At 43.5% G+C, this 16,636-nt stretch overlaps 1 protein-coding gene across 3 annotated transcripts in view; it reads right to left on the bottom strand.

The window, feature by feature from the left end:
- Nucleotides 1-16,636, bottom strand: part of SLC25A13 (solute carrier family 25 member 13) — a 231,183-nt gene that overhangs the window by 30,408 nt on the left and 184,139 nt on the right. For all 3 annotated transcript variants that reach the window (XM_027540106.1, XM_027540105.1, XM_027540108.1), the window contains exon 14: nt 6,836-6,976. In XM_027540106.1, coding sequence (XP_027395907.1) covers nt 6,836-6,976 — 141 coding nt within the window. The remainder of the gene's footprint in view (nt 1-6,835; nt 6,977-16,636) is intronic.

Here is a 16,636-nt window from a genome sequence, read left to right as displayed (position 1 = left end):
TTTATGAATTATTTGATTTTGTTTTGAAACAAACTTGTATTTTCACTTTAAAAGACCAAACAATATCCCTTTGAGATAACTAGCAGAATAATCAAGTCTAGAGGTCTTTTCAAGAAAAGTAGAGATACCAAGGGACATTTCATACAAAAATGGGCACAATAAAGGACAGAACTGGTATGGACCTGACAGAAGCAGAAGATATCAAGAAGAGGTGGCAAGAATACACAGAAGAACTGTACAAAAAAGAGCTTCATGACCCAGATAATCACAATGGTGTGATCACTCACCTTGAACCAGACATCTTGGAAGGTGAAGTCAAGTGGGCCTTAGAAAGCATCACTATGAACAGAGCTAGTGGAGGTGATGGCTATTTCAAATCCTAAAAGATGATGCTATGAAAGTGCTGCACTCAATATGCCAGCAAATTTAGAAAACTCAGCAGTGGCCACAGGACTGGAAAAGATTAGTTTTCATTTCAACTCCAAAGAAAGGCAATGCCAAAGAATGCTCAAACTACTGCAGAATTGTACTCATCTCACACGCTAGCAAAGTAATGCTCAAAATTCTCCAAGCTAGGCTTCAACAGTACATAAACAGTGAACTTCCAAATGTTCAAGCTGGATTTAGAAATGGCAGAGGAACCACAGAACAAATTGCCAACATCCGTTAGATCACCGAAAAAGCAAGAGAATTCCAGAAAAACATCTACTTCTGCTTTATCGACTACACGAAAGCCTCTGACAGCGTGGATCACAACAAACTGTAGAAAATTCTGAAAGAGATGGGAATACCAGACCACCTTACCTGCCTTCTGAGAAACCTGTATGCGGGTCAAAAAGCAACAGTTAGAACTGGACATGGAACAATAGACTCCAAATGGAACAACAGGTTACATATAGGGAAAGGAGTACGTCAAGGCTGTATATTGCCACCCTGCTTATCTAACTTATATGCAGAGTACACATCATGTGAAATGCTGGGCTGGATGAAGCACAAACTGGAATCAAGGTTGCAGGGAGAAATACCAATAACTTCAAATATGGAGATGGCACCACTCTTATGGCAGAAAGTGAAGAGGAACTAAAGAGTCTCCTGATGAAAGTGAAAGAGGAGAGTGAAAAGCTGGCTTAAAACTCAACATTCAAAAAACGAAGATCAAGGCCTCCAGTCCCATCACTTCATGGCATACAAATGGAAAACAATGGAAACAGTGACAGACTTTATTTTCTTGGGCTGTAAAATCACTGCAGATGGTGACTGCAGCCATGAAATTAAAAGACCCTTGCTCCTTGGAAGAAAAGCTATGATCAACCTAGACAGCATATTAAAAAGCACAGACATTACTTTACCAACAAAGGTCCGTACAGTCAAAGCTATGGTTTTTCCAGTGGTCATGTATGGATGTGAGAGTTGGAGCATAAAGCTGAGCAGTCAAAAATTGATGCTTTTGAACTGTGGTGTTGGAGAAGACTCTTGAGAGTCCCTTGGACTGCAAGGAGATCCAACCAGTCAATCCTAAAGGAAATCAGTCCTGAATATTCATTGGAAGGACTGATGCTGAAGCTCTAATATTTTAGCTATCTGATGCAAAGAACTGACTTCTTAGAAAAGACTCTGATGCTGGGAAAGACTGAAGGCAGGAAGAGAAGGGGATGACAGAGGATGAGATGGTTGGATGGCATCATCGACTCGATGGACACAAGTTTGCACAAGCTCCGGGAGTTGGTGGTGGACAGGGAAGCCAGGCGTGCTGCAGTCCACGGGTTCACAGAGTCAGACAGGACTGAGCAGCTGAACCGAACTGAATCAAGAACATATTTCGTTACTTGCTTTCTGATTTTATGAACAGTAGCTCCAATAATTCCTTTACATACACACTTCGAATGAGAACACAAACACAACATCCAGGAATTTGGATGGAATATACAGCTGAATGTGAAGCCTGTGCATAGAAGACCAACTGTATTCATTATTCTACACCATTTTATATAAGGGACTTGAGCATCTGCCCCTATGGGTACTGAAGGGATGACTTACTCTGTCAAATACAGTGGGACAGAGGCCTTTGATTAGAAAACAGCAGAGAGGGCTCATATTCCTAGGTGACCTTCCATGCTAGATGGAAGTCTTTGATTTGCAATTACACAATCTGAAAACAATTTTCAACAAAGCTTGATTGCTTCACTGACCACTTTTTGTTCTCAAAAAGAGCCATGAATTATTCCATTGCTTCATAAGGAAGCATCTTTCAGTCTATCTTAACTGTGTGACCATTTAACATGAAATAAATCCTATTTCATTAAGAAGGTGCAATCTATGCCCTAAATAAAGCTCTGTTGGCACCTAAGGAAAAGCAATAATCAAAAGTAGATACATATCACTTATAGAATTTATTTTGCTTATAGTTACCTAATGAAAGGGAAATACCAACTCATGGTTTAAGAAAAGTAGTATATATATTTAAAAAGTAGTATACATATTTAAAAGTAGTAGTATATATATTTAATATATTTAAAAAGTTGCAGATTTTTAAAAACTACATTATATTCAAATAGCTCTTTCAAGGACAATTAATTATCCTGCCTTTACTTCAATCACCTGTGGACTCTGAATTGTAACAATCTCTCTAAATGTTACCAAAATGGGAGGTGTTTTGTTTACAGAGTCTGCTTCTATCTAAACTATTTCTAGCTTTAGGAATGTGAAATGTTTACCACATCCACATTTTTTCAGTTGCAAATGTATATCGAAAGCAACTATTCTAATTACCTTTTACTGGGAAGTCACAGTTAGAATAGCCGGGTATTTTGCAAGTCAATTCAGGAGAAAAACAGAAAGCCTGGTTAAGTCCAATTAAGACAGGTTAAACACTGCAGGTCTAAACACACAGACAGAGCCTCCCCTCAGCCCTCCTAGGCCCCACATTGTCATGTTAACAGCAGCAAACAAAAGGGGCCATGGAAGGAAAAGGAAGACTATCTGGCCCACCTAAAACTAGGATAGAGGTCCTCTGTTTCAAGACTTACACAGAGGGACACTGAACCAGATTTAACAGTATTAGTCACCCCAGGTCACTGACAATTTTCTACTTGGCACCAAGACTAGAAACAGAGAAAACTTGAGCACTGAAAAGAGGTATGCTGAAGCAACGACTTGGCACAGCACACAGCAATGCTGAAGCTGTGAACGTCGCTCAGGCACGGCCAATTCTCCGTGGCCCCTCGGACTGTAGCCCGCCAGGCTCCTCAGTCTGCAGAATTCTCCAGGCCAGAATACTGGAGTGGGTAGCCGTTCCCTTCTCCAGGGCATCTTCCAGACCCAGGAATAGAACTGGGGTCTCCTGCATTGCAGGTGGATTTTTTTTTTTTACCAGGTGAGCTGCCAGGGAAGCCCTAAAAGAAATTTTTTTTTTTTTTGGCTGCACCGGGTCTTAGTTGAGGCATGCAGGATCTTTGATCTTTGTTGCTGCATGTGGATCTAGTTCCCTGACCAGGGATCAAACCTGGGCCCCCAGCACTAGGAGCATGGCGCTTTAGCCACTGGGTCATCAGGGAAGTCCCTTTACTCAGTCGTGTCCAGCTCTTTGCGACCCCACAGACTGTAGCCCCAAAGACTCCTCTGTCCATGGGGATTCTCCAGGCAATGCGCCTCAAAGACAGGACCTGGAATCAATAGAGATTTCTGACCACAGAGGATTGGGGCAAAGTAGATAAGCCCAGAGAAAAGGAAACTCACGGGAGAGAAAACCTAAGGCTGGAAAGTGGGACAAAACAAATGAGAATGAGCCAGGGTGGCGACACAGCCCAATCAGACTGAGTGAGTGGAGAGGTGATCTGCTGAGGACACCCGTGGCCAGCAGAATGGAAGGGCCTGCCTGCCAGGTCATTCTCTCACAAGGCAATCAAGTTTCCAGAAGCTCAAAGCTCAAATTGTTAGTGACTTCACTTGGTAATTACCAATACACCGAAAGCAGTGTTTTGAAAGGCAGCAGCCAGGCCTGTGGAATGCCTCTGAACTAGATTAAGACACCAGGCTAGTAATTAAACTAACTTTATATGGGAGAGGTCTCTTGCTCAAACTTGAGCAATCCTGCTCATGTCAAGAAAGCCATTTTCGCACAAAAGTGGAAACAAGAAACTTTTGAGCCTCAATTTCGGCTCAGATACCACCGTTGGCACCTCTGTTCTCCTAACTACAAAACTAGGAGACCGACTCCTTCCAAGGGGTGTTAAAGGGGATTAAGATTATGAAATACTATGAAGATGAAAAGGACTGAGTCTCAGTCTTGTATCATTTGCAGGTAGTTTAACAGTCTCTGCTTCTGTGTCAGCAAACAAGTTTTAACGTTTTATCCATCTAGACACTTCGATAGCAGCCATTGCTATAGCACCTAAGTGCTTTTTACCAGACCAGCCACTGAAAGACTGCTTGGCATCTTGTCAGAATGACATGCTGCTATATCATGTCAAAGTCTGCACAAGCCTAAAGATTCAGAACAGAAGATGACTTTTCTTCCAATTGATAATGAATACTATGCCTCATGACAATACTGTTCATGTCTTACAGCTGGATCACAATTTGGTAAATCGTGTTCCATTGCACGATCACACTGAGCATTTTAAGTGCTACTTAAAAAAACATACCAGCATAGGACTTCCCTGGTGGCTCAGTGGTGAAGAACCTGCCTACCAGTGCAGGGCTTTGAGACACAGGTTTTGATCCCTGATCCAGGAAGATCCCACATGCCACAGAGCAACTAAGCCCAAGAGCCACAGCTACAGAGCCCACGGCTGCAACCACGGAAGCCCAGGTGCCCTAGGGCGGTGCTCCACACCAAAAGAAGCCACTGCAATGAGAAGCCTGGGCACCAAGCTAGAAAGTAGCCCCTGCTCGCTACAACTCGAGAAAAGCCCACACAGCAATGAAGACCCAGCACAGCCAAAAATACATACATACATAAAATCACTTTTAAAAAATTAACATGTTTATTCTTAAACACTACAAGATGTCTAAATAAAGGACAAGGTTCTCCCCAAAACACTAAGAGGGCATCACATCATATTTGATCCTCACAAAGGCTCAGATCTTGGAGTACTCTTCCCACTGCTTGACCTTGAGAAGTCTAGAGTTCCAGGTGAGGAAGGCAGACTTGATTGAAACAACCTCAGTTATCACTCACGCTGATTGTTTACCAAGGTCACCTAAAATACTGAGTTATAAAGAAAAGGATAAAAAAATATTCCTAGGGGATACTTCTATAAATGCTGTGCTGAATGGCAAAACTAGGCATTGAAAGTTCACTTGAAAAGGCAGTATGTTACACATGGACCATTTATATCCATTCAGGATAAATTGGGAATAGAAAAAAAAAAAGGAACAATTCTAATGTTACGTGTCTGTGGGACAAGGTTTCCTGGGCCAGTATTACACAACATTCAAAAGGCCTTCCTCTTGTCAGTGTGGAATGAAAATGAAGATGGCAGGCTTTGCAAAACCATATGAACTGCTGATTCAAAATGTGGATTAAGTGGTGATCACGAAACTGGTTCAAAACTCATATGAAGAATTAAATATTTCTAGATATGTTTACATAGAAAAAAGCTACATTAATTCTGTACAATGTGATTTTATATATCTACGTGTAAATAAATGAAAGATATTTTAAGTAGACATTTGACTTACCTTCTTATATCCCTGAAGGTTTACTTATTCAAATTGGCCATGAAACTGTTTTTTTTAAATCTTCTCATTGAAAAACAGTGAACATCTTATGTTTGATGAAGCCTTACAGCAGGGCATAATATAAAGCTAGTTCTAGTTCATTACAACTTCTTTGGCAGAAAAGTGTAAATAACAAATTTGAAGAATCTTCTGAAGTTTTTGTTTTGCAATTGTTCTCAAAAACTATTTCCTAAATGATAAATGGCTGGCATGCAAAACAATTATGACAAGGCACACATGCGGAGAGGTTTGGAATGACAGGATCAGAACATAAATTCCTGATCTAGTATGGGCTTCTGGAGAAGGTGATGGCACCCCACTCCAGTACTCTTGCCTGGAAAATCCCATGGACAGAGGAGCCTGGCGGGCTGCAGTCCATGGGGTCGCTGAGGGTCGGACACAACGGAGCGACTTCACTTTTACTTTTCACTTTCATGCATCGGAGAAGGAAATGGCAACCCACTCCGGTGTTCTTGCCTGGAGAATCCCAGGGACGGCGGAGCCTGGTGGGCTGCCGTTTTTGGGGTCACACAGAGTCGGACACGACTGAAGCGACTTAGCAGCAGCAGCAGCAGTATGGGCTTCGCACGTGTGGGGAAACTGAACTCAGCCCGTCTCCCTTGCAAGATGGCGCCCTGTGAGCCTGGCAGCTGCCATTCGTGGGCAGCAGCGCTGAGAACCAGATTTTTACATCAGTAGCAACTCGATGGATGTGGGTTTGGGTGGACTCTGGGAGTTGGTGATGGACAGGGAGGCCTGGCGTGCTGCGGTTCATGGGGTCGCAAAGAGTCGACCCCATGAGTCGACCTCACGACCGAGCGACTGAACTCAACTGAACCTGAACAGATCCAAACAAAACTGCAGCCAGTGCCATGGCAAACTGTGTGTGTGGGTCACGGCATCACATTCATCCTTGATTTATGTCTTCTAAGGACAGCTACTTGGCAGATGCCAGGAAGGGGCACCTCTTCCTAACTGGCATGAAGATGCCCTATGAGCTCCGGCAGAAGATCTTCTCCAGGTAGACAAATGTGAGGAATCAATTTCACACCAATGAACACTTACTAGGGTAGGAGATGAGCATGCTCTCAAATAAACGACTAACAGGACTCACCTTGTAGATCCCGAAGAAGCCCAAGTCCCTGACGACGGACAGAGCGCTGACTCGGGGCCCTGTGGTGATTTCTCCGGCCACCTGCAAACGGATCTTGACAATTTCCAAAGGGTTGGTGAAAATCACCTGAGAGCCCCCTGCCTAAAAAAGGAGGAAAAGAAAAGATTTAGTATAAAGCAAGGTGGTTCAGGAAGAGATGAGTGATTCTCCTCAAAGGAGCACAGAATATTATATTCTCAATAGACTGGAGTTTCAATTCTTGCCCCAACAATTAAAACAGCGATTATGAATTTGAATCAAAATACAGTGCCTGCCTGGGAGGACTTGGGTCAGGCTCTGTATCCTTCACGTGGAGGCTGAAAGACAGCAAACACCAGAGACCTGGTCCGACACAGAGAGACTCCTGTTGGTCTCCCCCAAGTTCTCTCGCTACAATGACAAACATTCCTTGAAGCGCAATCAACTGCCACCACAAGACTCAAGCCAAGCACACAAAGGCAGCCACGAAATGAAAGTCAAGTGGTGTCCAGTTAAAGAGACACGACTGTGCCTTCCTCAGCACGGGAAGGGGGCAAGGAGAACATGGGCTTTCCCATGATTTTTTTTTTTATAAATACTTCACAATTCCATCACTATTTCAAAAATTGCCAGAGAACAGGCAAACTTAGATGAAAGCTATTTTTGACTTCTCTTAAAAAATCAGATCCCTCACCAAACACCATTTTATGGCCTTAGGTATTGTTATATTTTATTTATGTATTAACCTGAGTATAGAATTGCTCTTTTCATACAAGATAAATGTCAAAGTAGTAAAAACAAAAAATATGCATTAAATCAATTACAGCCAAAACTATGAACAACATGTGCTCATTCTGGCAAATGGCTGGATGCCACACCTCCGAGATCATCTGTGGAAATCTCTAAAGTGCACACTCTAAGGGAAATTTTAAGCTATTCTGAAGCTATAAGCCTATATTTATTATAAGCAATTACATTCTTACTATACTTCAACTTGTTATTCCTTGTCTCAAACATATCACATTTTTATATCTTCCAAACCAAGGCTGACCCACACATGTAGTTCAGAATCTTCATTACGTAGCCACATCACCAAACCAGACCACAGACGCGGTGCTGACATTTACAGTGTAGCAGATGCTATTGTGGTAACAGGCACAGTTTGGGTCAATTTCATACCAAACTACTTCTTGCTACAGTCTCTGATCCTACCAATGTGTGTGCCCTCAGAAAATGGCCTGTATTAATCAAAACCAGTTATAGGAATGGCCTCTGAAGTATGGTTTAATACCTGGAAATAAAAATCAGAAACAACATAAATATGCAGTGGAAAGGTATAGATTAAATGCACTTGAGTGTATGCCTGCAATGAGATATTATGCTGCCAGTAAGAATAAGGTGGGAGATAATATGCATTATGAAGCAAAAACTCTCAGATGTGTAAACACACGCATGCCTCTCTGCCTGCTATCCCTGACCATCACGTAGCAGAGATACACTACACTGGTAACAGATGGTTTATTTTCTTTTCTGCTATATTTTTTGTTTCTTCCACATAGACCATGTGATGCTTCCATAAAGAAAAATAAATACTGCTGCATAACTTATCTAATACAAGAGGTAATGTTAACCAAAAAAAAAAAAAAAAAAACCAAAGAAAAATGTTCATCCTTTAACTGTCTAAATCAAATTATTTTTCCATTTTTACCAAACTTAGTCAAGACATACATTCTTAAAAACAGTCTGGGATGTTCCTCTCTCCACACATATAAACCACGGGGAAGTCTGTCTAGACAGCCACCGACTCCCTGTCTGTACTTGCTTATCTCGTGTTTCACCCATCATCTTCATCTCTCCTGGGTAACTAAGGAAGTTGCAGAGAAAACCTGGTTTGGATTCATGAAAAGCCCCACAGAAGGCCCCTCTACAGGGGAAGGAGAGCCTGCCGGGGTCTTCTGCCCACACGAAGCCAGGCTGCTTCCCCTGCTCTAGGGCTCGCAACAGCCACACCTTGCTCACCCGCCTGAGATCTGCAGGTGGGCCAAGACACCAACCCCTGCCTGTCTGCAGCCCTGGAATATTTTTGTGAGTTTGCACCTGCATCTTTCCAAGTGACAGGGAGGGAATTGCCTAAGGGAGGCAAAACAAAGAGATGAGAGGGACCTGGCCTGGTACCAGGGCTGAGGGCACAGTAAAGGACTGTGTTTGTGCTTCTGGAGTTGAGTATTCAGGTTGCAAAAATAAATAAAAATTTAAAAACTGTTCCATGGGGCAGAACTGCTGGGAAGGATTTGCTGAGCTGGAATTAGCCTGAGGCTGACGTTTATTTTTTTATATTTGTTTTTATTTATTTATTTGACTGTGCTGGGTCTTAGTTGCAGCATGTGGGATCTAGTTCCCTGACCAGGAATCGAACCCCAGGCCCCCTGCACTGGGAGCATGGAGCCTTAGCCACTGGACCACCAGGGAAGTCCTTGAGGCTGACTTTTAAAAGCTCAAAAGTAGGGAAGACCATGTCCACCGAGGGTAGACTAGAGAGCAGTCAGTACGCATGTACTTGGGTCTTCTAGAAGGACAGAACAGAACTCTAACGCACACTCACCACGTGCTGCCAAGAGCGGATAAGGGGCAGCTGAGCATCACGTGTGACGATGGAGCCTCGGTCACAGCTGGTCGAACCATCTCACTTGTCACGAGGATCAAAGAGATGGAGAATGTACAGCAGCCGGCACGGTGCTCAGTGATTCTAAACACACTGGTTTCCTCTCCTCTAGCTCTCAGGCTGATGACTGTCCTCCCTGGTGGCATGCTATGGCTGCCTGAAGAGCTTTTCAAAAGCAGTGCCTCCTAGATCTTACGGTTGGCAAATTAAATGAGAATTTCTGCATCGGCCCCTCCCTATGTGATTAAAATGCACAGTGAGAGTTGAGAATCACTTTACTTCACTACATCATCTCTAGGCTGCCTTTCAACTCCGAGAGGCTGCTTAAAGGGCTTAAGGCTTTGGTTTCTAATTCCAGTTTTCTACATACTTTCAGAGAGTAACATTTACATGTTTTACATCTGAACTTCTAACAAACCTTTTATACATATCCAAGTAGTAATAACATTATTAAAGGTTATGATGTTTAGGTATAGAATTGCTATCTTATTCATTACCTTTGTTGTTATATAGTTGCTAAGTTGTGTCTGACTCTTTAGCAACCTCATGGACTGTAGCCCGCCAGGCTCCTCTGTCGATGGGATTTCCCCAGCCAAGAATACTGGAGTAGGCTGTCATTTCCTTCTCAACAGGATCTTCCTGACCCAGGGATCGAACCCACATCTCCTGCATGGCAGGCAGATTCTTTACCACTGAGCCACCAGGGAAGCCCATTCATTATCTTATAAATAATACCTACAAAAATTCATATTATATACAATAAGAAATAATACTCAACTTCCTTGACTCCAAGCCAACTGATAGATATCAACCTTTTAGGACAGCACAGTGAAGTCTAATCACTAAAGATGATGCAAAAGTTCCCTTCAGAGAGCTGCAGAAAACAGAGGCAGCGGGGAGAAAAGAGTGCAGTGATACTAGGGGAAAATGATGATGGGCTCATTACCTCTGGGGCTTCAGAAAGAAAGAACCTACAGACTCAAAGTGGCATGCTGTAGTGGGGCTGAAGACGAATCGGTCCTTTGGAGTCAAACTGGAAGGAAATGAGAGACTCCGAGGCACCAAGAGAAGATGCTTATCATCAGATGCACGGGGTGTGGGCACCACAAGACCCGCTCACTGAACGGTGCGCCACGGCTGCTCTCCAGCCTCCTGGCCGACTGTCCATTCACAGCGCCGTGCCCACACCCCTCCTCTGCAGAGATCAAAGACAGCCGAGCCTGCAGACCGCGGACAGGAGCACCTATTGTGCACGTGATGTCTCCGTGTCCCTCATCACTTGAAGCCTCTGGCTGGGAAGACACTGCTTTTTGTATGCGTACAGTTTCGTCACAAAGCACTTCCCTGTGACTTTCTGGAGTCTGTGGCAAGCAGGCCAGGCGACAGTTTTCTACATCAGAACCAGCTCCATGTGGCCTAAAATATTTACAGTGGGGAGGCTGACTTGTTTCCAGCTTCTCAGTATAGTTTTTATGATTGAAATCTTAGTTAATATCCAGTATCTGGACCCACTTAAACAGAAACTCATGCACCTATTGCAGATTCACTTCTGAGGCTTGATCATTCATTCATTCATGTATTTATTCAACAAATTAAAAAAGAAACATATATATATATATATATATATATATATTTGGCTGTGCTGGGTCTTAGTTGAGGCATGCGAACTCTTAGTTGAGGCATGTGGGATCTAGTTCTCTGACCAGGAATCGAACCTGGGCTTCCTGCACTGGGAGCCCATAGTCTTAGCCACTGGACCACCAAGGAAGTCCCAATTCACTAAATATTTTTAAGCAATCAGGTTCCAAGTTTGTCCTAGCAACAGTAAGGACACAAGATGAGTGAGAAAGCATTCCTGTTCTCAAGGAGTTTTAAAGAGGTCTGGAGGTAATAAACATTCATTAAACATCCATCACAGGCTATTAGGGTGTGGTTTTGCATGCATCAATATTCTATATGCTTTCTGTTCACTCAAGAGGTAATTTTTTCCCCAGATTTTACATAAGAGGAAACTGAGGCATAGAAAGATGGAAGCAACTATTATGTGCTGAACAGTGTTCCACCAAAATTCATGTATTAAAGTCTTAGCCCTTAGTATCAGAATGTGACTAATATCAAATATAGGACTTTATAAGAACTAATGAAGGTAAACTGAAATCCTGTGGGTAGGCCCTAATCCAATGTGACTAGTGTCCTTACAATAAGAGGAAACCAAGATACAGACACATGTATACACAGAGAAAGGACCATGTGGAGCAGAGTAAGAAGGCAGCCGTCTTCGAGCCAAGAAGAGGAGCCTCAGAAGAAACCAACCCTGCTAACACCTTGATCTTGGACTTCCAGCCTTCAGGAATGTGAGAAAATAAATTTACCTTGTCACCCCACCTGTGGGTATTCTGTTATGGCAGCTCTAACAAACTAATACGGCAACTTACACTTCAGAGCGACACAACCAACAAGCAAACGGAAGGGTTTTCTACTGAGTCCAAGAAATATATCCCCTATGAATACAAAAAATGGCACACAAGATAAATACGTGGTAAGAGCTAAGGTCCAGACGTACCGCCATGCAATTCAAAGGAGGGAAAGGTTTCTGCTAGCCTGGATAATCTGGGGAGGGGGTAAAACACATAAGGAGATAACAGGTGCACAGATGTTTTTAAAGTTGATACAGTTTCATTTGTCTAATCTTGCTCCTGTGCCCTTGGTGTCATACCAAGAAATCACTGCCAAATCCAATGTCATGAAGTTTTTCCCCTGTGTTTTCTTCTAGTAGTTTTATGGTTTCAGGTCTTACATTTAATGTAAGGTTAGGGGCCAAATTAATTTTTTTGCATGTGGATATCTCTTTTCTCAAGGGCTCCCCAGGTGGGAAAGAACCTGCCTGCAAATGCAAGAGACATAAAAGACGTGGGTTCATCCCTGGGTTGGGAAGATCTCCTGGAGGAGGGCACGGGGACCCACTCTAGTATTCTTGCCTGGAGAATTCCATGGACAGAGGAGCCTGGCGGGCCACAGTCCATAGGGTCACAAAGAGTAGGGCGTGACTGAAGTGACCTAGCATGTATGCATATTCAGTTTTCTCAACACCATTTGTTGGAAAAAGCCATTCTTTCTCCCACGGTGTGGTCTTGCCACTTCTGTGGAAGATCATTTGACCATATGCACAATGGTGTATTTCTCAGTTCTCTATTCTATTCCATTAGCTTAATATGCCTGTTTTTATGCCAGTACCATGCTGTTTGGTTACTGTGGCTTTGTGTAACTTGTCCTTTTTTTTTTAAACACCCTTTCCCTTTTACTGCTTGATGCATTTTACAGCAGATATCACACAACATAATTTTTACCTTTACATGATTCAGTATGGCTCCCTAAATGTGTGGATATTTTCTAACAAAATCACAATATTATTTTCACTCATAATAAAATTGGCAATATTTCTTTGGTATCATCTCATACCTAGTCCAAAGTTAAAAATACAAATTGGCTCCAAAATGTGTTTACTGGTTTGTTTGAATCAAGATGTAAACAAGGTTTCCACTTCAGCTTGATTATATCTCTAAGTTCCTTTTTTTAAAGGAGAATATTAAAAATATTTTCTGCCAAAATGTCCATCAGCCAATGAATATACAAAAAAAAAGGTGGGAAATACATATATTGGACTGTTATTTAGGGAAGAAATCCTGTCACATGCTACAACATGGATGAACCTCAAGGACAAATTCATAGAAAGCTATCGTTTCCAGGGACTGGCAGAAGGAAGAAAAGAAAAATTGTTCTAAGAGCAGAGTTTCAGTTTTTTAAGATGAAAAACTTCTAGAGATGTGTTGCATAGCTGTATGAATACAGTTAACACTACGAAATCGTACAATTAAGAATGGCTAAGGACTTCTCTAGTGGTACAATGGATAGGGATCTGCCTGCCAATGCTAGGGACATGGGCCCGATCCCTGGTCCGAGAGGATCCTATATATGCAACAGGCAACTGAAGCCCGTGAGCCACAACTACTGAGCCCACGCACCAAGAGCCGTGCTCTGCAATGAGAGAGGCCACAATGAGAGACCTGTGCGGTACCACAGAGCAGCCCCTACTCGCGGCAACAAGAAAGCCCTCACACAGCAGCGAAAACCCAGTACAATAAACAAATAAATCAAGAAAAAAGAATGGTTAAGATGGTCAAGTATATGTCATGTGTTTTTGCCACAACTAAAATAAAAAAATAAAAAACAGAATTGGTGAAAAAAGAAAAAAGAAGATAACATGTAAACTGGTCACTGAACCCCTGTTAGGATTTAGGTAATCCAGGCAGAGAAAGACACAGTCACCCTGACAAGAGCTTGCGCCACACTCAGAAGGGAAATAAAACCAGCAGCACAACTGTCCAAAGAGATTCTAATAAGGATAATTACGATGAAATCAACGTGATCATCCCGGAACATCTATTGAGGGCTTGCTAAAAGCCCTGTTAGACTTTCTCTTTGAGTCCTCAAACCATCATCAGATAGGTGATAATATTATTCCCATTTTATAAGTAAGCCAGTGAGGCTGAAAGGAGGTTATGTACCTTGCCAGAGGTCACACAGCTAAGAAGGTGAAGCCTGGATTTAAAACTAGACCTGCTGGACTCCAGAGCCTGAGCACTGATTTCCACTGCTTATCATGGGAGCATGGAAGAATCATCGGTTCAAATGGCTGGAAGGGGTATGAGACGGTATGGTGGAAAATAAGACTACTGGGGCCAGAGCAGGGAAGGAGTGGTGAGTGGAGCTGCCCCCTGGGGAGGTGCCTGGGTGTGAGCCTGCGGTGGGAAGGAAGCTGGTAAGTTTAGGAGCCGGCCAGTGTTTGGACTAGTATCTAGGTCTCAGAAAGGTGACTGGGCAGCAAAGTGAATGTCGCTCAGTCGTGTCCGACTCTGCAACTCCCTGAACTATACAGTCCATGGAATTCTCCAGGCCTGAATACTGGAGTGGGTAGCCTTTCCCTTCTCCAGGGGATCTTCCCGACACAGGAATCAAACCGCGGTCTCCTGTGTTGCAGGCGGATTCTTTACTAGCTGAGCTGCGAGGGGAGAGTTTACTAGGAGGGAGAGCCCCTGAAGCAGGGATAAGAAGCAAGCATTTAGCAGACTAGGTGAGAGAGAAGAAAGGCCGGAATGAGAACCATTACTTGGTGATGAGGTAGGGGCGGGGGTGTGTGCTCAATTGCTAAGCTGTGTCTGACTTTTTCGACCCCGTGGACTGGAGCCCACCAGGCTCCTCTGTCCATGGACTTCTCCAGGCAAGAATACTGGAGTGGGTTGCCTCCAGGGGAACCCTCCTCCAGGGGATCGTCCCAACCCAGGGATTGGACTCACATCTTGTGTGTCTTCTGCATTCACAGGCAGGTTCTTTACCGCTGAGCCATCAGGGAAGCCCTGAGACAGGCAGTGGGAGATGCAGTAGAGATCAGCAGGGCTTGGAGCTGAGTGCGGGGCTGAAAGTGGGTAGGATCAGAGAAAGGACCTGAGTTTTTGCATATGTGTAAAATGAAGGAACAAAGAGACTTAGAGAAATGATACACCCAGAAGGCACTAAAAGGGCAAGTTGGGAATTAAGGACTGAGACCCGGATGACGGCATCACCTACGTATGTGCTACCTGAAGGCGAGGGTTTATATGGGGCGAAAGAAGATGAAACACCCAGGATAGCGGGCTTCCCTGGTGGTTCAGAGGTAAACAACCTGCCTGCTAATGCAGGAGACACAGGTTTGAACCCTGGGTCAGGAAGATCCCCTGAAGGAGGAAATGGCAACCCACTCCAGTGTCCTTGCCTGGAAAATTCCATGGTCTTAGGAGTCTGGTGGGCGACAGTTGATGGAGTCGCAAAGAGTTAGACACAATTAAGTGACTAAGAAAACAACAAAGAGCTAAGGAATGATGAGACCCTCCAGCTGTACACCACCGTGCACAGTGACACAGGCACAGATGTCAAGAAAGGGGCTTCCTGAAGGGTAGATGGCAGCCAGCCAAGGCTGCTGAGACAGGGAGGTGAAGTCCAGCGTGCAGCGACCTGTGATTGCAGAGTGAGGCTGAGAAATTAGAGAGCTCTTGTCATCTCCATTTCTCAAGGAAGGGGAGAAAGAGAGAATGCTAGTCATTTACGGAAGCAAGCAAGGTGGAATGAAAATTTATTTAGGGTATTAAGGAGAAAAAGATCTAGGGAGAGTGAAAAGATAAACAGATAATTATGTTACACTTAAGCAGAACAGCACAAGTTCTGAGGCGAGGAGGAGGAGTGGAGGGGAGTTTTATAAAGCTTGCAGATTTGCTTTAATGACACACACAGAGTTGTAGGATAATTTCGATTCACAGCAGAAACTGACAATTATTAGTCTTAGTCTTACTATATAGCCTTCAAAGATACAGAAAATAGAATCAAATGGATCGGGATTTGGCGTAAGGAGCCACAACTCAAGTTCTAAAGCATAAACCAAAACAACAACATAAGAGCCCTAAGAAGCAACAGTAAAGTTACACTCTGGCTCTCCCGTGTAAGTTACGGCGAAGTCAGTCTGACCTGCAACATAGATGAGAGGATGAAGCAGTTAGTGACGTCTAAGGAAGAGCCCAAGGCCACTGCTCATGCCTTCAAGTCCTCTGCCCAAAGACTGGAAGACGCAGCAGGCAGCCAGAGTTTAAACACTACATAGGCCTGTTTTGATGACGGCATCCAGTCCCACTACTCCATGGCAAACAGATAGGGAAAGTGGAAACTGAAAGATTTTATTTTGTGGGGCTCCAAAATCACTGTGGGTGGTGACTGCAGCCATGAAATTTTAAAGATGCTTGCTCCTCGGGAGAAAAGTTATGACAAACCTAGACGGTACATTAAAAAGTAGAGACAAAAAAATAAACAAGTAAACATCACTTTGCCGACAAAGGTCCGTCTAGTCAAGGCTATGGTTTTTCCAGTAGTCATGTACAGATGTGAGAGCTGGACCACTAAGAAGGCTGAGCACTAAGAATTGATACCTTCAAACTGTGGTGCTGGAGAAGACTCTTGAGAGTCCCTTGGACAGCAAGAAGATCAAACCACTCAATCTGAAAGGAAATCAACTCTGAATATTCACTGGAAGAACTGAT

Source organism: Bos indicus x Bos taurus, chromosome 4 (assembly GCF_003369695.1).
Source record: "Bos indicus x Bos taurus breed Angus x Brahman F1 hybrid chromosome 4, Bos_hybrid_MaternalHap_v2.0, whole genome shotgun sequence".
Lineage (NCBI taxonomy): Eukaryota > Metazoa > Chordata > Mammalia > Artiodactyla > Bovidae > Bos > Bos indicus x Bos taurus.
Note: the sequence above shows the minus strand (reverse complement) of the source record. Positions and strands in the feature narration are given on the sequence as shown.